The sequence below is a fragment of the Macaca thibetana genome, chromosome 8 (assembly GCF_024542745.1).
Source record: "Macaca thibetana thibetana isolate TM-01 chromosome 8, ASM2454274v1, whole genome shotgun sequence".
NCBI classification, from domain to species: Eukaryota; Metazoa; Chordata; class Mammalia; order Primates; family Cercopithecidae; genus Macaca; species Macaca thibetana.
Genome location: NC_065585.1, coordinates 138,094,715 through 138,119,956, shown reverse-complemented (window position 1 = coordinate 138,119,956; position 25,242 = coordinate 138,094,715). Strand labels below are relative to the sequence as shown.

At 38.4% G+C, this 25,242-nt stretch overlaps 1 protein-coding gene across 1 annotated transcript in view; it reads right to left on the bottom strand.

Annotated features, from left to right (window-relative positions):
• CSMD1 (CUB and Sushi multiple domains 1) overlaps nucleotides 1–25,242 on the bottom strand; it is a 2,043,790-nt gene that overhangs the window by 1,057,725 nt on the left and 960,823 nt on the right. Inside the window, 1 exon segment of the mRNA XM_050802644.1 lies at nucleotides 16,323–16,517. Within this exon segment, the coding sequence (XP_050658601.1) occupies nucleotides 16,323–16,517 (195 nt within the window).

The following is a 25,242-nucleotide window of genomic DNA, read 5'->3' as shown; positions in this document are numbered from 1 at the left end:
TATCAGTGCTACCGCTACTGCTACTTTATTTAGTGGCATCCTGGCCCAATGACTATCATTCGTTCTCCAAGAAATACAACTGTCTCAAAATAGATAAAAAATCAGTTTGAATCTTTAAAAAAAAAAAAAAACTCAAGACAGCTGCTACATCCCATTTTATCTAAAACTTGCAAAATACTGACAATGTGTTTTGATATGTTTAGGTGAATACTTATCTTAAATGTATGTGTTTAGACAAAAACAAGGGTGAAACTTCATTCAGCAAGTGGCTTAAGTTTCCAATAATGGTTCATATGCTGCTGTTTTCTGTGGTTTACAGATCATGCTTCCAAGCAAAACAGAAACAAACAAATGGCAACAAACAACAAAATGTCTCTTCGGCTGCCTCAAAGAAGGTTGCAACTGGAGGGAAGTGTAGAAAAGCACCAAGTCAGAGCTGGCTTTAGCAGCCACTGTCTTTCAGCCTTGGACATGACAGCTAAGCTCCAGAGAATTTGATTATGTATCTGGAAAATCTACCCATTAATATTTACCACGAAATTTGGGGATGGGATCATATAAAAGTTAATATAAAACATGTTGGACAGGATTGCATAAAAGCATGAAAAGTTTGTAACATAACACCTGCCAGAGAAGATTAGTCTAAGTGAAACATTTAGTCATGCAATCTCTCCACTCCCTTTGCTTTCCTGCTTTAGTAATTCACAGGTACCTAAAAAGATTCCAGGGGATGGAAATAGAAAATAAATGGGGAATCATAAACTACTGACCAACTGACTCTCAAACATTTTGCAAGTTCCTCTTGCCTCAGTTGGCTTCCGGAGATGACCAAGCAGGTGCAGAGCAGATGCACGACCCTGCAGCTGCACTGAGCCTGTCTCTGAGCCTTCTGCAGGTCTCAGACCCCAGCCCAAGAGTGCAAGCTTCCAGTAGGACAAGGAGGTCCAGCGTTTTAGTGAAGGATCTGGGGCTATGAGAAGGAAAGAGGAGAAAAGATGAAGATTCACTCAGCCCTCAATCCTAAGAAGCCTTTCACCAGAAAAGAAGAGGAAAATTATTTGGGTAAATAGACGACTCTTTGCTTTGTCTTCTACAGGTTTGGTTTGTCCTACTCTGTAAAGCAAGAGCTTCAGCAAAATAGATTTAGCCTTTAAGTAACATGTTAGGAAGACCCTACAGCCAAACCGCCCTCCTTAGCTTAAGGGTTTTCTTGACCTAAGTTTATGTGTAGAGTTGGGTTTTGTTGTTGTTGTTGTTTTGTTTTGTAGTGTTTTGTTTAACATCCATGAGGTTGCTGGAAGTCATGTCTGTCAAAGACCAAGAACGGCGATTTTAGTTGGGTATGGTTCACAATCCTGAAAAACACAATCCCAAATGCCATAATCCCGATTGTTGAAATCTCAAAAGATGAAACTCCTTAAAGTCAAAATCCCTAATGTCTAAAACCCTGAAATCACAATAACGGAAATCACAGAAGACTTTCAGAAGGGAGAGCCATGTCCTAAAAGAACAAAAGCAGATATTCATGCGGAGGCAAGACTTCAGAATGTACTTAGTGACTGTGGAGTTCAGTTGGCCTTGGTGGATGATCTCCATGCAATTGTCCATATCTACCCCTGCAATACACTTTTGCGTATGTTGAAACTTCCTTCTAGATTTCTTTTTTAAAGATTGTCCACTATTTTAAATTGTCAGCACTATTTTTTCACAATTCAAGGCTATGTAATTCATCTTCTCATCATTTCTAATATCAAATGCCATATCATTTCTGTTTTTTGTTTGTTTGTTTGTTTTAGACTGAGTTTCACTCTTGTTGCCCAGGCTGGAGTGCAATGGTGCGATCTTGGCTCACCACAACCTCTGCCTCCCAAGTTCAAGCGATTCTCCTGCCTCAGCCTTCCTGAGTACCTGGCATTACAGGCATGCACCGCCATTCCCAGCTAATTTTGTATTTTTAGTAGAGATGGGGTTTCTCCATGTTGGTCAGCCTGGTCTCCAACTCCCAACGTCAGATGATCCGCCTGTCTGTCTCAGTCTCCCAAAGAGCTGGAATTACAGGCATGAACCACCTGGCTGCCACCTCATTTCTAATTCTAAATTGTGTAGAAACTATCAGAGAGTCCTCATTAGTTTTAAGAATTTTTTTCAAATTTGACTCCAAAACTTGTGTGGTCACAGCATCGACTTTGTGCCTCAGCATTGTGTGTGCATATGGTACAAAGGTTGAAACTTCCTGAATAAATGAAGAGATGTCCTCTTTGTACATCTGCATTTGGGAAAGATAAAATTTCTGGCGATCTCGGCTGTTTGGGTGACTCTTTATCTGGTGGTGATCCATCATGGTTTTCAATTGATCAAAGGACTTAGGTTGCTCATCACGGTATTTCTGATGACTCCAATCATAAAGCCGGTTGCACACAATTGGCAACTATAGTGGCATGCATTTATACATGCTGCATTTTGCTTCACTGCTTCATGAGTATGGTTTGTCCACTCATAGCTGTTATACTCGTACAACTGTCACTAGTGTGGGTATTTATGCTTGCAAAAATAAGCTGGTTATTACAGCCTACTGTACTGCATAAAGTATCCTACAAAGTGTTTTGTGTGTTTTTATGTCTTTTTTGAAATGAACCCTTTATAAAAAATAAATGCGTATCTTCTACATAATTTAAAAATATTTTTCCAGAATTATATTTTTGGGATTCTGATTTTTTGCGATTTCAACATTTGGGATTATGATGTTTGAGAGTCTACCTTTTGGGATTACAATCTTTTGCCATTTGTCAGTGCCTGGCTTAAATGAAATGTGTATTCATTTGCATCCACAAAGAATGCTGAGGAGCTGCCATCACGTTTCTCTCTTGGCACTTTCCTGCCTCGATTCCTGTCCTCTCCCAGTTTGCAATCCCTGAGTGGCTGCAGGTCTGTCAACACAGCTGCACCTGCCTTGCACAAGCAGCAGGTGGAGGAAGGGGAGGCAGCCGAAGCCCAGCAGCTTCCCTCTCTCTAGTACAAGCCATGTCACCTGCTTTGATGAGAAAAGAGGAGTCTCTCCAGGCAACCAGCACCCCCTGCCCCACTCAGACTCTTCAGGGGTCAAGCACATGTTTCTCAAGAAGAAAATACTTGTTTAATTCAAGTTCCAATATTTGTTTCTCAATTCTAAGTTAGGTTATTTTAATATTTATTTTTCTCATGAGTTAGAAGGGAATAGCCAGCCTGTGACAGGGGCCATAGTATGGACTCCATAGCCAAAGTGTCCAGGGTCAGATTCTGCCTTCCCCACAAACAGCATGGGACTTCAGTTACGTCACTGAATTCCTCTGTGATGGAGTCTCCTCATTTAAACCAGAGGGATGATGATAATATATAACTTCTAGACTTGTCATGAAAGTTAATGACAAGAACATATGTAAGGCATGTAAAACATTGTCTGACACTTTGTGACTGCTTTCTGTTTAACTCTGATTATCACACTTCTTTCTTAAAATCTACAATTGTAGTGACTAAGCTGAAATCTCCATCACTTTGAGACAGACGCTACTCCATTTGCTAGAAATTAACTGTATCTGGACTATTGCTAGATACCTATTTCTGTACTAGGCCATATTACTGCAAGAATTAAAGAAAAAGGAAAGAAACACAAAAAGCAGCTCAACAGTCCAAGACAGGTTTATTTTGGAGATAAACCCAAGAGGGGCTTCTGGCTGAGTTAGGTCAGAGGTACTCTCTCTTACAGACTGAATTTTTAAGGATTCAGGGCAGGAGAGCTTATCACAGTCTCGGAATGTTTCTGTGTCTCTGTCTTGCTTATCTGGGAGGGAGAGTTTTGTGTCTGCTCCCATATATCTCCCTAAAGCTGCAGGCATACCTCCAACTATGCTTTTAGCTTCCCTACCTTCATGTACCTAAAGGGAAGGGAATGTGCTTATTAGGGCCCACTGTTTTACTGGGGCCCATTGCATGAGTGTGAAGTTTGGTGGTTACCCAAGAGACATTCCCCATTCCCTCTGTGCCTGAGCTATCTTATCTGTGTTTTACTGTCTGCTCTTGCTGGCTGCTTGCTGTTAGAAGAGAAGTGATTTCCTTGAAATGCATGAAGTTAGAAACGGAGCTGGAACTTAAAGTGTCAGTTTGTCCGAGATAATGGTACTCCTGCTCTGTCAGTTATTTACATGCACGTGGGTATGAATGTGCCTGTTGTAAATGTAGTTTTCCCACTATTTCTGTCCAAGTGGTGGCGTGTAAAATAAAGTGACGCACTGCCACACAGGCCTTTCCTTCACTAGGCACTCTTTTCCTTTTGCCTGAGCCCCAAACCATTTCTCTCCTCAAGTCAGTCTGCTAGTTTCTTATTCTAAAGAATATCAGTAATTCACACACACACAAAAAACTTTTATTTAAGAGCTACCAATATTGAGATCCTGTAGTTTACATGAATTTCCTTTCAAACTGTGTGCCATTTTGCTCTGCGCACTTAGTTCTAAAATCTAAAATTGTGCTTAAGAGTGGAAGGGAGAGTAGGTAGAAAGAGTAATTATAGTAGCTGATATTTTTAGAGTTTCTCTATGCATCAGGCTCTTTGCTAACCATTTTACCTGGGTTATGCCATTTAATCTTTACAACAGATTTCTCAAGTAGGCACTTTTATACAGATAAAAATCTTGAGGCCAGAGAGATTAAATAAACTGACCAAAGACACACAGGGCCCAATTGATGGCACTGGGATTTGCCCCAGGTGACACTGCATAGCTGCTGAATAAGCTGTTTCACCACGACAAGCACTTTAATCCCCTTCTTTCTGTGCTCAAGACTGCAAGATGTTGAATTTCATTTAATCCTTATACTGACACTGAGCATGACATCTGTTCAAAATGTTTACTTTTTCTATGCTCTATTGATATTATAGCATAGGGACTGGTTTTGTGACCTCTAGGGTCAGGCTGCCTGGGTCCAGATCTCACCTCTATTGCTTTCTGGATGCATGAACATCTCAGATAAGAAGAATACATAATCAAGATATGAATACATAATCAAGATGGAGAAGTCTGAGAAAGGCCTCCAATTCTGTTATGGTAAGAGATCATAAATGCTAGGTCCCTAGAATCACTCTTCTTTGTTTTTTCTGGCTTATTCCAGGAACATATAACAAAATTGTTTTCATCTTACTCCACCAGCGAATCCACATGTTCCTCAAAGTCTTCTGTAATCTTCACTCATTAGACCCAACGTCATTACTTCCAACCTTGAGAAAAGGTCTGAAACGAGATTTCTTTTGAGAAGCCTTTTTAGATTAATCAAGAGTTAGCTCACCCTTATCTTTTGCCTAAACTAATTTTAAAACAGACTCTGCTCTCTGGTCCTATTCAGCTCAAATATGCTTCAGCAATTGCTGAAAGCTAAAGGGAAGAATTTCCATCATATTGTGAAGTGGATTTTTGTATCTCAGACCCATTGCCTTATCAGTCTTTATAATTAAACTGCATCTGCTTATTAAACCCTACAACATAAGTGAGAATAAAACCCACTGATAGCATCAGAACTCTACAAGCATTAGCAATAATGAGGACAGATGATATAACAAGTTTAAAGTTGAGGCTCAATACAGAAGTCTCAAGTGTATGTGGCTCATGAGCACATGAAATGTGGCTGGTCAGTACTAAGAAATGGCATAACTGAAACACACATCAGATTTTGAAACTAGCATCTTTTAAAAAGCAAAATACTTCACTTATAGTTTACATTGATTCTGTATTAAAATTATAATCTTTTGGATATATCAGGTTGACAAAATCCATTATTAAAGCTTATTTCACCTGTTTCATTTCACATTGTCGTGTAGCATCTGGGGATTTTTAATTTCATCTGTGGCTCACATTATGGATTCTGTTATATGTTGAGTGGACAGCATTGCTCTTTTCTTGGTTATGTGTGTGGCAGTTGAATCCCCTACATCCCCAGCATCGTCCTCAATAGAGTGCGGATGCTCCAGCTGGGATCATCCTCCTGCTACGTCCTATCCTGATCCCCTCAAATGTCTTATCATGTGTAGCTGCTCTCTTTAAACTCTCTCTACCCACCCCTTTTCTTTTTTGATGCATGCCTGGGAAACTTCTCCCAAGTGACTACTATTTTTCCTCTATGTTTTGTTGGAATCTCCCTTTACCTATCCCCATACCCTCCCCAATAATCTTTATTTGGAGTGACAAATGAAAAAGCCATTTAGTGATAAAACCCAATCAAAGAAACTAAAGACCCTGGACTCTAGTTGGCTCAGAGATAACAATGAAATAGTATCATGCCCATCTCTAGCTTGGAGGGAAGACAAACTCCCCCAGATCATTAACAAAGCTGACTAGCTCTTTTGATCTTTAATTTTTTTCAACTAGTTTCAGTTAAGTGCTGCCTAGGAAAGGATAGTTAGGTCTGTCTAATTTTGGAGTCCAACACTGGAAAGTCCAATTGCCTATATTTTTCATTCTTTAATATAAATATTTAGATGAGTATATATGGGAGCATGTATCCACACACACACACACACACATATGAATGTATATGGAATAAATATATATATATATTACAATAGCATGGTTATTGGTAGTAAAGGTGCTGATTATTTTGGTCTATGCCTCACTATTCATTTGCTTATTTCTTACTTATTTCAGATCTCAGAAAAGGAAGAGAAGTGTTATTTATTGCACACCCCTCCAATTCTGCAGAAGTGAATAGTATACTTAAAATAATGAAGCAACACTGTAAAAATTATGGGAGGAGATATTTTCTACGTACAGTTTTGTACTTAGCCAATATCTCCGTCAGTGCGGATGCAGACAAGGACATTTGCAGCCATGCTTAGGTTTAAAGACTTCCTTCCAAAGCAACATTTGGAAAACATTTGGAAAGCATTTGAGGTGAAACTGAGGCACAGGAAGTTGCCATGAAACAGGGTGCGCATTGAGGGCACAAGTAAAGGGAAGCCTCCAAGGTACTGCTTTGCAATAGTCCTAGAAACCATTCTGGAACCCTCTGGGCGAGTGCTCAGGAGAAGAACGTGGTAGATTTGGGGGAAATGAAGGCAAGGGGGATATCGAAAAGCTGTGGTGAAGTGACAACTTACTGGATGAACACACAACTAGAAACTTTAGGAATCACAGAAAACGACTGTATTCCACATATTAAGTAACCATGTGTAAGTTAGAGAAACAAATCAGTGGCCTTCAGAAAGAAGAATAGAGTCCATTCAGAGCAAGAATTCAGATAGTTAAGAAGCAGAAAATACCTGGATTATTGTGATGAAAGCAAATGTGCAACTAAGCAACGAGAGAAAAACAAGGATAATTCAAAATTTTAGGGCAAATAAATAGCAGTATGGCAAAGATGGGTAGTCGTTTACCAAATCTGTGTTTTTCTTCTTCCTGAGGTCACAGATGCTTCCATTTCCTGGCTTTCTTTGCAGTGAAATGTGGCCTCATGGCTGAGGTTCAACTAATGCAGCAGGTGTGCAGGAGATGTACACGAATGTGTGTAGGACCCGCCCATCACAACGCAAGTTCTTCCTTTTCAGCCAGTGGAATGGAGCAGGCTGGAGACCTTCAGGGAAGCCAGATGCAGAAGGTGGCCATCTCCAAATCACCGCTGCCTATAAAAATATCTGAACCAACTACCCACCATTGAGACACATTTTGAATTTAACATGCGCAAAGAATATTTCTGTTTGAGCCCATTAATGCTGCATTAATGAAACAAGCAGCACAAGAATGCCCTGGTCCAAATGTGAAACAAAAGTAATTACAACTTCATTATGAATAATTGAGGCAAAGCCAGCGCTCATCTGGACTCTGGGTTGAGTAGCATTAGGGATTGTGATGTCAGAACCACAGAAGAGGAAGTCTAATTACAGGCATATGCTTGGCTCTGTGGTGAGCAATATTCACGCACTTACCAAAATACGAATGCTTACTGCTTTTCAACTTTTACAAGCAGCCTTTAGATACATTAAGAGCAACTTCATTATTATTGTTTAATAAATACAGATGCTAACATATTTGATACTGCAAAGGTTCTATTGCAATTGAGAGAATAAAGAGGCCAAAACTGGAGAGAAAATTTACTAGAAAGAGTAGAAGCAAGGATATTCACATCTTACTAAATGGAAAGACAAGAGATGCTACCAAAAATTAAAGAAATACAGCATGAAGAATCAACTGTATTATTCCAGTTCCTAAATATAATGGCTAGTAACAAGACATGGGAAACAGAAGTGATATAACATAATACTCATATCAAGCTGTCAATTGAGAAAGTTCACAATGGATAAAGCACAAAGAATAATGCAAACACATTAGATAAAAGACAATAATGACAGAAAACCAGAAATGGTTAAATGTTATTGATTCTATGGCATAAGAATATGGATATGCTGACGGAAGTTTTCACGGTAAAACTTTCTTTATTACTAAATTCTTTAACCATGTTCATATGTTACTTAACTTAAATGCTAGTAAAGTTGGAAAGAGACCACTCAAACTATAGCTGACTTGTTACAATGTCCAAATCAGAAATTTAAATCAGAGGTCAAGTCAATTTGAGACTTTATTTTTTCACCCTTATTACAGAAATAATCATATTTTCCCTGCCCATTTCTTAAGGTTCTTTGAGGCACAAGCAGGATCTTGCATTTAGGGGCCTCAGCCTATTCCCAAGGAGACATCACATAAATGTGACTTCTGGATGCCTTCCCAAGGTGGTTCATTGGAGTTGCACAGAGGATGCTACTGCAGGCCACTCTGTGAAGTGCAGCATACATAAACAGATGTCGCTTATGACAGCTTGTGATTGGGAACTTCCAGAGTATGACTTCAGGGATCTCAGCTCTGCAATGCTGTTGAGAATTGTTTTTTTAAGTAAGGTTTGCTAAAACAAAGTGTTCTATCATAGAATAAATAAAAGCATGTTAAAAAGGTGGTGTTCCGGTGAGAGGGAGCATGAATCTCTGTCTGAAGTACGATTGGGCTGAGCTAGGCCTGGCTGCTCAAATGGCCTAGCTCAGCCATTTGGCCTGAGTTCAAATGGCCTGATGCCTCGGTGATTACATAGGTAGAATTAGGCAGCCGGGGTAAGATCAGACTAATACTCACAAAACTAAGATTCAGAATTGGAGCAATGGAGTAAAAGGGGACACCGACGGGGCCGCAAGAGATGTTGAGACTGTAAATTTCCCATGGATGTGAGCTCCCATGAAGAAACGCACCCTCTCCCTGGGAAGTGTTCTGGGTCAGATGTTAGCTTTCTCATGGAGGAGGATTTTCTGAATACAAATATTTACCTACTTCCTTTCTACCTTCTTGTATGCCCCTATCCAAAATCCAGACAGTGGACCATCTTCCATGTTTTCCAATCGGGAAGAATACCTTTGTTTTGGATTGGATCCTCTATTTCCCTGTAGTACCCAGAACTCAAAGTAATGTATAATCTATCCTAGGCTCTACCATTATGATTTAATAATTTATGACTCAATAATAAAGTATAGGAAACATAAAGCAAATTAAGAAGGCACTTAAATCAAGAGACAAAAGCATTTGTCGTTGAAACTATCTAGTTGCTTCTTCTCTTTTTTCATATTTTTCCCCTAGACAGACATCATGCCTGTAAGAAATGAAACAGTAAATCCTTTGAAGGACTGGCAGAACATGGCAATAATATACAATGAATAAGGTGAATTAAGAAAGATACAGATATTAAGTTGAAAGACTCAAGAATAATGAATAACTGAAAGATTACCTCTCCAGAAAAAGAAATTGTGAGGTCTCATTTTTTATGTAATGTGATGCTTGTTCCCTGTTTAAGGGACACAGTTCTAAGCAAAGGTGACTGACTTCTCATTTAATTCTATGCTAATTATTTTATATTAATTAAATATACAGTTACACCTTTTTCTTTAAAGAACATCATGGCTACATATATAATACATTTAGGTGTCGTTATTCAGGGAAAATCTTGCCAGTTTGAATAAATGATAAACTTTTATAACACTGACAAAAGATCATTGTAGGAGACAGTCATGCTACTGTTAGGAACTCTATAAAAAAACTAACTCTTCAACCAATTTCTGCAAATAAATAAGTATTAATAGGACTTTGGGGAAGCAGAATATATACTCATTTCATTCATGTGAATTATCTCACTCCATATGGCTGAAATTTCTATCTCTCATAAATATGTCACATTTACACATTTACAAGAATTAGATCATTTTTTCTTTATAATCCAGTTATCCAAATCCATGAGAAACTGTGCTACATCATTCAAATTTGTTTTATAAAATAATAGGTAATTGAATGCCCTTTGAAATCATACTAGACCACATATTGAAAAAAGCAAAATTTAAATGTAAATTTAATAATCTATAATACAGAAGAACAATGTTTCCTGTGATGAAAGCACATTGATCTCATTGGAATTGACTACATTGGTGGCAGCATCGGAAAGACACTTAGCTCATTGTTATGCCAACTTTGACTACAGATATGATTATGGAAATGTTAAAGATCCTCCAATTGAGAAGAAAACCATTGGAGGATATGTGAGCAAAAAAGCAGTAAACAATGAAGGAAAATACTCATGACATAGGCCAAGTTTTAATGTCACAAGGAACTAAGGATACTGCCACTCACACTTTTACTGGTGGTATCTTATCTCCTGGGAATTTACAAGTTAACACCTTTAAGACGACATTTCAAAATATAAAATCGCAATCAGATACATGCTATCTGAGAGACCAAGGGGCTTTTGTTTTTTCCTTAAAGAAATGGTAAGAAGGGGTTGCAATGACAAGCCAAAATTTAGACGTAAGTTTGAAGTTGACAAATGAGTAAGATTTATGGCTGTAGGGAGACGACAGGGAGACTCTGTGGCAGTGTAAAAACCTGAGCAAAAGTTTGGAATGTGGCATGGTGTGGTATGCTGCTGAGCGAATTCCCTAAATACCAACCAAACAACAAACAAACAAACAAACAAACTGAAAACCTGCTTTGCAGTGTTTGCCCAATTCTTATGGTGTAGTCCCACCATGACAGATAGCAAGCTAACCACATGATGTTGAGGAACACAGAGAAGCAGATAGTTCTAAGGCCAGCCAGGATAGGTTAGCCACGGAAAAACACAGCTTTGTAGAGTGAAGAGCTTTACACTCATGTTGGGTACACTACCAGGTGGAATTGCACCATTTAGTTACGATGAGGTAAGGAGCATATAGGAAGCCATGTTGTAGGTTTGTACTTTATTCTTGTTGAGTCACCAAAGTGGTTTGGCTGACAAAAGAAAGGTTGGGATGAAGATGGATGTTAGGAGAGAGTGAGTCAGGAGTAGAAAGTAGAATGATGATTTGGTTTGGCTGTGTCCCCACTGAAAATCTCACCTTGAATTGTAATCTGAATTCTAATCCCCTCCCATGTGTTTGGGAGAGACCTTGTGGGAGGAGGTTAGATCAGGGGGTGGGTCCTCCATGCTGTTCTTGTGATAGTGAGTGAGTTCTCATGAGATCTAGTGGTTTTATAAGGGGCTTCCCCTCTTCACTCTGCACTTCTCGCTCCTGCTGCCCTGTGAAGAGGTGCCTTCCATCATGATTGTAAGTTTCCTGAGGCCTCCACAGCCATGTGGAACTGTGAGTCAATTAACCTCTTTTCTTTATAAATTACCCAGTCTCAGGTATTTCTTCATAGTAGCATGAGAATGAACTAATACAGATGACAACTGACATTCTAGACATGGGGGCCCATTCAACAAACTTGAAGCCAGTCTGGTTGAGAAGGGAAATAAATAACTAAAATAGTACAGTATATGTAGAAATGGAAGTAAGGCAGAGACACTTTGAAAGGAAACAAAGAGCATGACTTGAGATCTACATGATCTATTATACAGTAAATAAAGAGAACAAAGCCAGAGTCACTTTGATTTTTTTTTCTGAGAGTGAGAATGTAATGGAAATAATGGTACAAATAAGGAAGAAGAAAGAATATATTTAGGATGCCCAATGGGACTGTCCTTAAGTGAGATCAATTACTTGAGAAAAATCTGTGGAAAGCAAGGGAAATGGGATATAGGTTTAGATTTTGAGGCCACCACTGTTTTGACAACATAAAGATGAAAAGTAATTAATAATAATAAGAAAAAAATGAAAAGGGACATAATAAACTTCAGGAATGTGCAGAGAAAATGAGCATTTTAGAAGAAATAATGGACATCTAGAGGAGGAAGTCATCATCCCATGAATTTGTCTACGACAGAGGAATAATTTGAATATGATTAATCCCAACTCTAACATCTATTAGCAGGAACACCTTGAGAAAGTCACTTTTCCTACCTAACATCCAGATTCCCCATCTATGATATGAATCTTTAATAAAATGCCTACTTATGAAGATTAAATTTGCTAACGTAATGGCTGGCTTAGAATAAGTGGACAATATATACTACCTTGTGGGGTGGTGGTAGTAGTAGTCGTGGTCATCATATGCCATTACGAATATAACAAGCATCAAGTAGATCTCATAAGACTATAACATTTTACAAAAAAAGAAAAAAATAGGCAAATATGCAATAACTAGCAAAGGATAAACTAAAAGCATACTGAAGGAAATAATATAATGTCACATGATGACTTGCAGTGGAGGCTGTGAATTGACATGCATTCAAGCATAGATTAAAAGCCAGATTTATGTTTGGGTCTTAACATTTGCTATCTCTGGAATCTTTTGGAAATTAAAACTCTATTTCTTTACCTTTTAAATGAGTGTTAATAATTACTACATTTGTGGCTTGTTATGAGAGTTAAATGGTATAATCCAAGTGAAGTGTTTAGCACTTTTTCTGGCATCTCATTAAAACCTCAATAAATGTTACCTATGCTTTTAATTTTGTACTCAAAAGATGAGTTTTTCTTAGGAAAGTCAAAACCTAAGAGTTGAAGTATGCTCTTTTCTAAAGTCATTGGAACAGTAAAATAATATTTTTGGAAAATGTGAGAATAGCAGTGCTCCAGGTAAAGGAATTCTCATCTTGCTCTGAAATGTGACAATGGCACTTGGAAGAGGGCACTAACTTACAATCACCTTATCTGAGAAGTCTGAGAGTGTTGAAAGAGTTCTTAAAATATACACAGTAAATGGTCAAGGAGTGTTTGTAATTTTTAGTAACAAAAGATAAAACGGAGGCAACAGGGCTAGAAGGACATAAACAATGGCATCAAATCTTCGAATCCTGCAACAAGAGATGATGAAAACAGGCAGAAATCCCTGAAGATTGAAAAATACAATGAAAACAATTTTGGATATTTGGGGGATATAATAATAAGTTGAATTAGTCTGTTTTCACGCTGGTGATAATGCATACCCAAGACTGCACAATTTACAAAAGAAAGAGGTTTAATGGACGTACAGTTCTATGTGGCTGGGGAAGCCTTACAATCATGGTGGAAGGCAAGGAGGACTAGGCCACGTCTCACATGCATAGCAGCAGGCAAAGTCAGCTTGTGCAGAGAAACTCCCATTTTTAAAACCATCAGATCTTGAGAGACTTATTTACTATCACAAGAACAGCACGGAAAGAACTGCCTCCATGATTCGATTACCTCCCAGTGGTTTCCTCCCACAACATGTGAGAATTGTGGGAGTTGCAATTCAAGATGAGATTTTGGTGGGGACACAGTGAAACCATATCATTTTGTTCCTGGCCCCACCCAAATCTCATGTCCTCACATTTCAAAACCAACCATGCCTTCCCAACAGTCCCCTAAAGTCTTAGCTTATTTCAGCATTAACTCAAAAGTCCACATTCTAAAGTCTTATCTGAGACAAGGCAAGTCCCTTCCTCCTATAAGCCTGTAAAATAAAATGCAAGCTAGTTACTTCCTAGACATAATGCTGGTACAGGAATTGGGTAAATACAGCCTTTCAAAAATGGGAGAAATTGGCCAAAACAAAGGGTCTATAGGCCCTATGCAAGTACAAAACCCAGCAGGACAGTCAATTTTTTTTTTTTTTTTTTTTTTTTTTTTTTTGGAGACGGAGTCTCGCTCTGTCGCCCAGGCTGGAGTGCAGTGGCCGGATCTCAGCTCACTGCAAGTTCCGCCTCCCGGGTTCACGCCATTCTCCTGCCTCAGCCTCCCGAGTAGCTGGGACTACAGGCGCCCGCCACCTCGCCCGGCTAGTTTTTTGTATTTTTTAGTAGAGACGGGGTTTCACCGTGTTAGCCAGGATGGTCTCGATCTCCTGACCTCGTGATCCGCCCGTCTCGGCCTCCCAAAGTGCTGGGATTACAGGCGTGAGCCACCGCGCCCAGCAGACAGTCAAATCTTAAAGCTCCAAAATGATTTCCTTTGACTTTGTGTCTCACTTTCAGGTCATGCTGATGTAAGAGGTGAGTTCCCACACCCTTGGGCAACTATGCCCCTGTGGCTTTGAAGAGTACAGCTTCCCTCCTGGCTGCTTTCATGGGCTGGCATTAAGTGTCTGCAGCTTTTCCAGGTACACGATGCAAAGTGTCAGTGGATCTACCATTCTGGCATCTGAAGGATGGTGGCCCTTTTCTCACAGCTCAACTAGGCAGTGCCCCAGTAGGGACTCCGTGGGGGAGCTCTGACCCAACATTTCCCTTCTGCACTGCCCTAGCAAAGGTTCTCCATGAGCCGCCCCCACTGCCCACCCTCCATAGCAAACTCCTATCTGGACATCCAGGAATTTCCATACATCTTCTGAAATCTAAGCAGAGGTTCCCAAACCCAAATTCTTGACTTCTACACATTTGCAGGCTCAACACCACGTGTAAGCTGCCAGGGCTTGAGGCTTACATCCTCTGAAGCCACAGCCTGATCTCTGTGTTGCTCCTTTCAGCCACAGCTGGAACAGCTAAGATGTAGGGCTCCAAGTCTCTAGGCTGTACACAGCATGGGGACCCTTGGTCTGGCCTGCAAAACCACTTTTTTCTCCTAGGCCTCCAGGCCTGTGATGGGAGGAGCTACTGTGAAGACCTCTGACATGCCCTGGAGACATTTTCCCCATTGTCTTGGGGATTAACATTTGGCTTCTCATTACTTATGCAAATTTCCACAGTTGGCTTGAATTTCTCCTTGGAAAATGGGATTTTCTTTTCTATCACATTGTCAGGTTGCAAAGTTCATGAACTTTTATGCTCTGCTTCCCTTATAAAACTGAATGCCTTTACAGCACCCAAGTCACCTCTTGAATGCTTTGCTGCTTAGAAATTTCTTCTGCCAGATACCCCAAATCATCTCTCCCAAGTTCAAAGTTCCACAGCTCTCTAGGGCAGGGGCAAAATGCTGCCAGTATCTTTGCTAAAACATAACAAGAGTCACCTGTGGCCCAGTTCCCAACAAGTTTCTTATCTCCATCTGAGACTACCTCAGCCTAGATTTCATTGTCCCTATCATTATCAGCATTTTGGTCAAAGTCATCCAACAAGTCTCTAGAGAGTTCCAAACTTTCCCACATTTTCCTGTCTTCTTCTGAGCCTTCCAAACTGTTCTAACCTCTGCCTATTATCCAGTTCCAAAGTTGCTTCCACATCTTTTGGTATCTTTTCAGGAGTACCCCACTCCTGGTACCAATCTACTGTATTAGTTCCTTTCCACACTGCTGATAAAGACATACCTGAGCCTGGACAATTTACAAAAGAAAGAAGTTTAATAGACTAACAGTTCCAAGTGGCTGGGGAAGCCTCACAATCATAGCAGAAGGCAAGGAGGAACAAGTCATGTCTTACATGGATGGCAGCAGGCAAAGGGAAAGCTTGTGCAGGGGAACTCCTCTTTCTGAAACCATCAGATCTCATGAGACTTATTTGCTATGATGAGAATGGCACAGGAAACACCTGCCCCTGTGATTAAATTACCTTCCACGAGGTTCCTCCCACAACATGTGGGAATTGTGGGAGTTACAGTTCAAGATAAGATTTGGGTGAGGACATAACCAAACCATATCACAAGTCCTAAACTTGCTATTGACCTTATGTGGTCCAATCATGATTTCTTTCATATTATAACATGTAATATTATATATTATTATGACACATTACATGTTATTACTTACATACTAATAACACGTAATATTAAATATTACATGTTACATGTTATTTCTTACATAGTAATAACATGCAATATTGCTTTCAGGAGCAGAATGAGCTGACATAGTGAGAGTCATCCCAACATGTCATCTTTTCATTTAAGTGGAAACTTTTATAAAAGCAGCTCCAAAGCCATTGCCCTGCCCTGGAGTTTGCTCACCAGCCCCCTTGTAGCACTGTACCTCTGCAAAAGGGAGCTGGGAAGTCCCACGATGCACCATTTCCTGGGCTAACAATGCAGGTCAGGATGGCATGGCCTTCCAAGATGTAGCCAGAGAGGCAGCTGTATCGGATTTTGTCTCCTATGTTGAATCTCGTTCCGTGGAGAACACCTTTCAGGATTTCTCCAGGATTTCCACAAGTGTGGCTAGGTAAAACTATTGGAAAGAGAAAAGAAAGGAGAAAAAACAAGTTAAATTTTCTATGGAGAGCCACTTATAACACAAAACAGACACCATTTTTGAATTATTAAAATGAGAAAATCTCTAGTATCAGAAAAATATTAATTGTTCCTAAAAATTAAACTGAGAAAATGTCTTCTGGTTTTAGAATATCTGCAGTATAGCACTTTTATAAACATTATAAAGTGCAAATAAATGCATTTTGTTGAGAGGAAAATATAGTCCTGCTTTTATTCAGTGTTCCAGATAATGTCTAGATTATATTTTTGTAGTCATGAAATTCTACATACTCCTATAGTGAGCAACCAGATATCAGTGTCAGCAGCCAGACACAGTAGACTACAGAAATCTAAAACAGCAGTATCAGAAACACTGCAAGAGTGAATACTCATACCCTATTTATTTTTATGCTTCCAGGACCGGTACGGTGTCTGTTACACATCATTACCCAATGCTCAATCAACATTTGATGGATAAGCAATTGAATTAAATAATAAATTAGAAATCTCATGCATTCATCCATCAATGCATAAAAAAGGGTTCCACTACTGTATTCCAGGCCCACAGCCAGGCTCTGTCCATTTATAGTGTCTGATTCAAAAGTAAGTTTCAGTGCTAAGTTTTGACAACACAAATACTGAATTCACTTGCATTTTGCAAACCAAGAATAAAAGTCAAAGCCTGTCAACCATCTGAATGGACACATCCTCTCAGCCAGGGTGATTCCAAGGTTAACCTGAAAAACTAGTTCGGGGAGCCAGACATGCCTCATTATACCCTCTTCCCTTTTGGAATTACCGATAGAAGAAGCTCCTTACTTCCGAAAAGAAACACAGGCGATCTTGTTTTCGGAAACCTGCTACCTGGAGGCTTTCTATGCATGATAAAAACATTGGTCTCTGCAACCCTTTATTCTAACCGAGACATTCCTTTCTATTGATTCCATGTCTTTAGACAATAACTTAACTCTTTCAATTAATTTCCAATATGAAAAAAGAAAAAAAACCCTGGCCGGGAACGGTGGCTCATGCCTGTCGTCCCAGCACTTTGGGAGGCCGAGGTAGACGGAGCAGATCATGAGGTCAGTAGATTAAGACCATCCTGGCTAACATGGTGAAACCCCGTCTTTACCAAACATACAAAAAAAAATAGCCGGGCATGGTGGCAGGTGCCTCTAGTCCCAGCTATTCGGGAAGCTGAGGCAGGAGAATGGCATGAACCTGGGAGACGGAGGTTGCAGTGAGCTGAGATCGCGCCACTGCACTCCAGCCTGGGTGACAGAGTGAGACTCTGTCTCAAAAAACAAAAACAAAAACAAACAAATAACCTTTGACTCTACCTATGACTTGGAAGCTCCCACTTCTAGTTGTCCTGCCTTTCCAGACCGAACTAATGTACGTCTTATGTGTATTGATCGATGTCTTATGTCTCCCTACAATGTATAAAACTAAGTTGTGGCTCAATCACCTTGGGCAGTTGTTCTCAGGACCTCCTGAGGGCTGTGTCATGGGCCATTGGCCACTCATATTTGACTCAGAATAAATCTTTTCAAACAATTTACAGAGTTTGACTCTTTTCATTGATGATTTCAATAATGGGGTATTGACTCTGTTCTTTTTGATCCTCTGACTTTTTCCTTGATATGATTCTCTGTCTAAATCAATCGACTTGAAACTCCATTCCATACTCATAGAACATGATTTTGAACTTAACTGGTGCACCATTCAGTTGAATGGATGAAATTCATCATTGTGGGCTATTGTCTCCGTATCTATGGTTTAAATTTAGTATGTCATCAGTAAATTAGCTGCTACTATTTGTATTCAAATAAGCTATGAAACTTACTAGTGGGGAAATAAAAAGATTTCCAAATAAAAATATATTTCCAACTGAACAGAAACTATGTTATGTCCATATCCATTGTCTTTGCATTGGCATCAGGGTGTATTTTAATGTATTGGTATAATGCAGAACAATATTTTCTGTTTTATTAGTTTTTAAACTGAAAAACATAGAACTTTTTTAGAATGTGAGAAAGGAATCTCAGCTATTTCTAAAGTTATTTTTTATTTATCATGATATTACTTAAGTACAAACTGAGCTATGTAGAAATACTTAGGAAATAAATACCAGTGCTTAGATATTGAATATTATTGACATGTTTATGAAATCTCTATTTACATAAAGTTTTTTCAGTTCTAGTTTTTAAGAAATAATTTCTGAGAGCAGTCTACAAAAATCTGTTTAAAAATACAACAGAAAATAGTTCAATATTGTCTACAACCATTTTTGTTGTCTTTTTAAATAAGAAAATTCTGAATTTAATTCCACATTCACTATCCATAAAGCAAAAATCTGTGCTATTTATAGTATATTAAAAGTGACATTTATAAGGAACAAAAACTTTCCATTTTATCAGGGCAGCCCTTCAGCTTATGACCAGAATGCCGTGTCCATCAGCTGAGCCGAGAGCTCTTACGGTCAAAGACGCAGGCTGAATAGCCACCATAAATGGGAAGAGTGAGAAACAGTGATAAAAAAAGGAAATGTGTGACAAAAAGATTTTTGATGTTTTTCTTTAATGTCCAGGAATATTTAAAATAAATCATCATGTCTTCTTAGGGTCATTATTATTTTTAACTGTTACTGCTAATTCTTCTTAGAAGGCACACATTTTCCAACAGAAGGTGTCTAGATAATTGTTCCCCAAAGACAAGGGGTATCAATGGAAATCCATCAAATAAGCCTGCTAAAGAGAACCACAATGACCAGTCATTGTCATGCACGGAAAATCCAAATGAACCACTCTGGAAATGGAACTTAGTCAGAGCGACTCTGCTATACATTTTTTCTGTTAAAAGAGCCTGAAATTATTTTTTTCAATTAACTTTGGTATGAATAATGTAAATGATTATCGTGTAGAAAGATCATTGGAACATTCTACAGTAATATATGGTTGTGAGCTGCCTGACGACAGCTCAATGATAGGCCTCATACACAACGTCGGTCCCAGGAGATGATGGCCTACTGATGTTGTAGCCATCACAATGTGGTAATGCCAGGTGCGACGCACGTTTGTGGTGACGCCAGTGTGAACAAACCACCTGAGCTGCCAGTCATCCAAATGTATAGCACATATAATTAGGTTCACTACATATGCTTGATGATAATAATGAACAACTGTTGCTGGTTTTTGTATTTACTATACTATACTTTTTATCATTATTTCAGAGTGTGCTGCTTCTACTAAAAAAAAAAAAAATAACGATTTAACTGTAAAACAACCATAGGCCCTTCAGGAAGGATTCCAGAAGGAAGCGTTGTTATTCTAGGAGATGAAAGCTCCATACCTGTCCTTGCCCCGAAGACCTTCTGGTGCAACAAGACGTGAAGGTGGAGGAGATGACCCTGTGCAGGCCTAGGCTAGTGCGTGTGCGTCTTACTTTTTAATGAATACAGTTTAAAAAGTAAAAATGTATACATTGTAAATAGAGAAACTCTTATAGAATAACAATATAAATGTTTTGTACAACTGTGCAATATTTGTGTTTTCAGCTAGATATTATCACAGAAGAGTCAAATGCTTAAAAATGAAAAAGAAGTTTATGAAGTAAGGTTACACTAAGCTTACTTTATGATTAAAAAAGAAAAATGTGTTTTTACACATTTAGTATACTCTAAGTCTACAGTGTTTATGAAGTCTACAATAGTACATGGTCCTGTCCTAGGCCTTCACATTCATGCCTCACTCATGCACTGACTCTACCAGAGCAACTTCCAGCCCCACAAGCTCTATTCCCGGTAAATGTCCTATACGAGTATAACTTTTTAAATTTTTAATACTGTTTTATTATTGTATTTTTTCTATGCTTACAGACACATATACTTACTATTATGTTCCAGTTGCCTACAGTATTCAGTATAGCCACATGCTGTACAGGTCTGTACCCTAGGAGCACTAGGCTACACCATAATACATCCTAGGTGTGTAGCAGGCTGCAAAACTTGGGTTTGTGTAAGTGCACTCTGTGATGTTTGCACAGGGACAAAATCGCCTAAGGATGCATTTCTCGGAATGCATCCCTGCTGTTAAGTGACACATGACTGCGTGTAACATATCTCAAGATACTGTTGTTACGGTCAAGTCTCACACTTTATTATCTACAGTATATTGAGTAAATTTAAAGAGAACTGGAGCCCTCCAAAATTTTTACCATTGTACTGTGCAATGGTATTTTCCAGCAGTGTAGAAACGTACTGACTTGCATATTTTTGAAGGGAAAATATCATTATTGAATACAAGAGTCTCCCCAAAGTTTCTGAAAAGAAATATTTGTAAACACCCATGTCTTCAAACTTCCAACAGACAGCTACTCCCATAAAATTGAATATGAAAACTATTTATTACGTTCAATTTCATCAATTTAGGAAAGGTATTTTTCATCGGGAGAAATTAAGGCAGATGTTAGAAGTAGCAGATGTCAAAGAAAAAACTAGACATCAATGGAGAGCATGCCTTTCTTTTGATGAAATTGCATTTCCCATTGTATCTGACGTAAATGATCCTTTTCCAGGTGCCGTTGCAGGCTTTTATTTTACAGCAGACCCTCAAATAGCACTGTTGTCATCACCACTATTTCATTACAACATGGATGAGAAAAATAAATAGATTCCTGACCAGGGTCACTGTCTGTTCTTTCCATGTCTGCATGAGGTATGTCTAGTTTCCTCCATATCCCAAAGATGTGCATGTTTGCATGTTAGGTTCATTGGCACGTGTCCTGAGTCCCTGTCTGTGTGTGTGTGTGTGTGTGTTTGTGACCCTGCCATGGTAGGGTACCCTATCCAGGGCTGGTGCCCACCTGGCACCCTGAGCTGCTGAGACAACTCTGGCCACCCACAACTCAAAACTCAAATAATTGGATAAACTATTTTACTTGTTTTTATTAATCTTTCTTAAATGAATGTATAGCTCACATCTATGTCAGTGTTCAATGTTAGAAGTGTTTTGATCTTTAATATTTAGAATTTTGGTCATGTTTCGCACGGCGAGTAATATGCCATAGGAACTTTACTTTTGTTTATATCAATTAGCCTGTGGGAAAATTGGTTTTGTCATATGTTGTTTTTGTTAGAGCCACATTTTCCCAGAACCTACTGAGTACATGAAGTGAGCATTTGCTGTAACAGCAACGGCCATCAGCTCCAGCAACAGCCCAGTGGCGTTACAGAGGATAAAGAGGACGTCTACTTCTGGGGCATCTTTGACCACTTTAACGGTTTGCTTTTTTCTCTTGTCTACAGATTTTTGTCTTTAACATCTCGACACTTAATTATAAAAGAATTTGAAAAACACACATCAGACACAGTCTTTGCAAGCTGCTCTTTTTCAATTGACAAGGATTGTAATGGAAAGGAGAATGGCCTTTAGGTCTCTTCTTTTACATTTATCAGTTCTGCTTATTTACTGAAAATGTTTTCCCATCAGTATTTATTTTACAGGGGAAGGTGTCAAGATTGAATGAGATAACAGGTTTCCAAATATCTGTTCTTTATATGACTCTATCAGATTTTATTGTAAACAGCCGTTAATAGTTCTGAGGGCCTTGAATCATTCCAGGTTGGAATTGAATCTTTTTATCTTTGTATATAAATATTAATATATTATAAAGTAGATCATATATTTTCCTATACATATATACAATAACTAAAATTCACATAGCTCATCAGCTTAGTGGGAATAGGAAAAAAAGTTTTTCAAAATTCAGCTGAACAAAATGTTATTTTAGAAGCAATGAATCAATAAATAATGTATAATTTTAGTCACTTTATTTCCATACTTGGCAAAAAGTGTAAATAAGTATCAGAGGCTTAAAATTAATTTAAGGATTTTGGAAGCAAAATAACTTAGGAAATGGAAATAAATGATTAAATCTACCATTTAAGGTTTAAAGGAATTTGTTATAAATTTACGATTTAGGAATTGGGGGTTTTCATCTTCAACGAATTTTCTTTTTAAGAAGTTTTGCAAAAATTTTAATGGGAACAATGTGAACAAATAAATAGAAATAATTAAAAATAAATTAGAATATTTTCTTCTAGTTGCAAACACTAACAAATACAACATGGACATAGTATTATAAATCTATCAGCAATTTTACGAATGAAATCAAAAAGCTTACAAATTGTAAAATATTGATGGAATTGTTGATAGGTCTATGCAAAGATTTAAGACACAGACACAAAAATTACCAAAATATGATAATTCAGTGGCTGAGAAAAACTAATTTAAAAGCAAGTAAATTCAACCCAATGTCATTTCTGCCAATTTCATTTTAACTAAATTTTTAACCAGTTTGCCTGAAGATTATGCATGTCCCTTTATGACTCCCACAAGTAATAAATACACATGAAGAATTTAGTAAATACTGAGTTGACATAAACTCTACTTTTAATTCTCTGTATTTCCTGAGCCATTTGCACTCTTTCCCATAGATGCTTCAAGAAAGCAACACTTATTTAGGTGATGGGAATTCTGCGCCCAACGCAGACATTTGGTAATGTGAAAGGATTTCTTGAAAGAGTTCTGGAAACATTTCTTTCCTCTCATGGCAGGTTTCCATCAGACCTCATGAAGCCAAGTTTGCACACCAGGGCTCGAAACTTGAAACATAGGCTGCCATTCTAAATATGCACATGAAAATTCTCTCCGTAACACTCAATTTGGCAAATACATATGGTCACAATTCAGTGACTTAATTGGGCTATCATGTCAAACCTTTAACCCAGCTGTTTCAATAATTAAGTGGATGTCATATTAAATATCTTCCCACAAGAAAAGTGAAAGTACGATACTACAATAAAATACAACATTAATATTCATTACTACATGAGACAAGGCTATCAAAAAGAAGTTTGAAATTCATCAAAGGAACGGCAGCATTTTTAACAGCATGTGTACAATCAGTGAACTTTCATTTGGAATCTGGGTCCCTTAGGGTTCCTGTCCATTTCTTTACACTTTGCCTGCCTAGTAGTCTACTGGTAGCTTAAGGCAATATAACTCCAAATTCCTTCATGATGTGCACTTCCTATGTAAACCAACGACATCAGATGTGTTTGCTTTGGACTATTTGCTGCTGAAAGTTCTTCACCCCACTCTCTCTCCTGGCTTTGGGAAGGATTAGAAAAATCGGGTTATATAATTTTCAGGATCACATTAAAAAATCAGATTTTCAAATCTTGTAACCTGACATTGCTTCTCTTTACTGGCTCTCTGAATGCGGGCCAATCTGTAAAAGGAGAAGGTGCTGAGGAAGCATTTATGACAAAAGCAATGAGGACCTCCCAGGAGGTGGCAGTCACTGAATGCCTTCTATTTTCAAAAAGTCTCATTCTCCAGGATGAGGAACGACCGTGAAAGAGAAGGACCTCATAGAAAGCATTACTATGGGAAGTAATAGGAACTGACTGAGAAGAACTCAATGAGGAAGTGGGTTGTAAATATACTTACAGGTGGGAAAGGGCAAGATCTGGCCAAATAAGAAAGGAAAGATAAATTGATATGGGGGAAGTCATTGTAGCAAGAATTTATATAAAAGTATACGGCACAGTGAGTTACAGTCATCAGACCTGGCATGAGATAGATTTGGGTTTCTGCTCCAGAAACTGATTTTGTAACGTTGGACAAATTACTTAGACCTTAGTTTCCATAGCTTAAAAAGGGGAATGAAAAGTAAAACTTACTCGTGGGTTTATTACAGAAAATTGTAAAAAGATATCACAAAACGTCAGGGCACTTGGCACAGGTTAAGCGTTCCATACATGTCAGGACTTTTAAGTTGATTTTCCCAACTCTAAAGCACCATGCAAATGTTAGGGAAATAATACAATTTTCATAGTATACAGAGATTTTAACACATCCCAATTTCAGAAACAATATTTGTAAAGGGTATCAGAGTCAACGCTATTATTAAAATGCTAGCATAGTTGTAATGGAAGTAAAGGAGAAGGACATCCTAATTTTTCACTTAGCAATATTAAGTCTACTTCATTATTTCTGCCTTATAACTGGAAATACTTGTACAACACATACTATGTGCTAGACACTGTTCTAAGTAGTTTGTATATATTAAGAGTGTATATGAGTAAGTACTATTATTATGCCCATTTTAAACAAACAAAAAGCATGCTGCAGGGAGATCAAGTCACTTCCATGACACATAACTGCTAAGAATTGGTGGTAGAGCTTGCATATCATGGATTCAGAATCTCTACTTTCAAGCATGACAAAAAGCTCTTTCATATGAAAATGTGGCTCACATCAAAAGAGATGATGATCAGGCATCATTTGATCTACAGTGTTCACAATGGAGCTTTGTTATAATAACAGGGATATATGGATTGGGGAGACTTACGATGTTTTCTTAGGTAGAACTGAGGGCACAACTATAACATAGTTTTAAAAAAATGTTTCAAGCTCTCCAGGCAAATTCATATAACAGCAGAAACACTGCAGGAGAGACTGCAGCAAAGTCAGAAACTAGGTAAGCAACTAGTTGGCAAATGGATTTGAAACCTATGGACTGGATGTTCAAAAGATTTTGACTAGCACGTGAAAGACATTAGAAGCTCTTGACAATTGAGAAAATAAAAATGTTGTTGCAAAATGATTTTGACTATGTAAACGACTTTTGAGAAG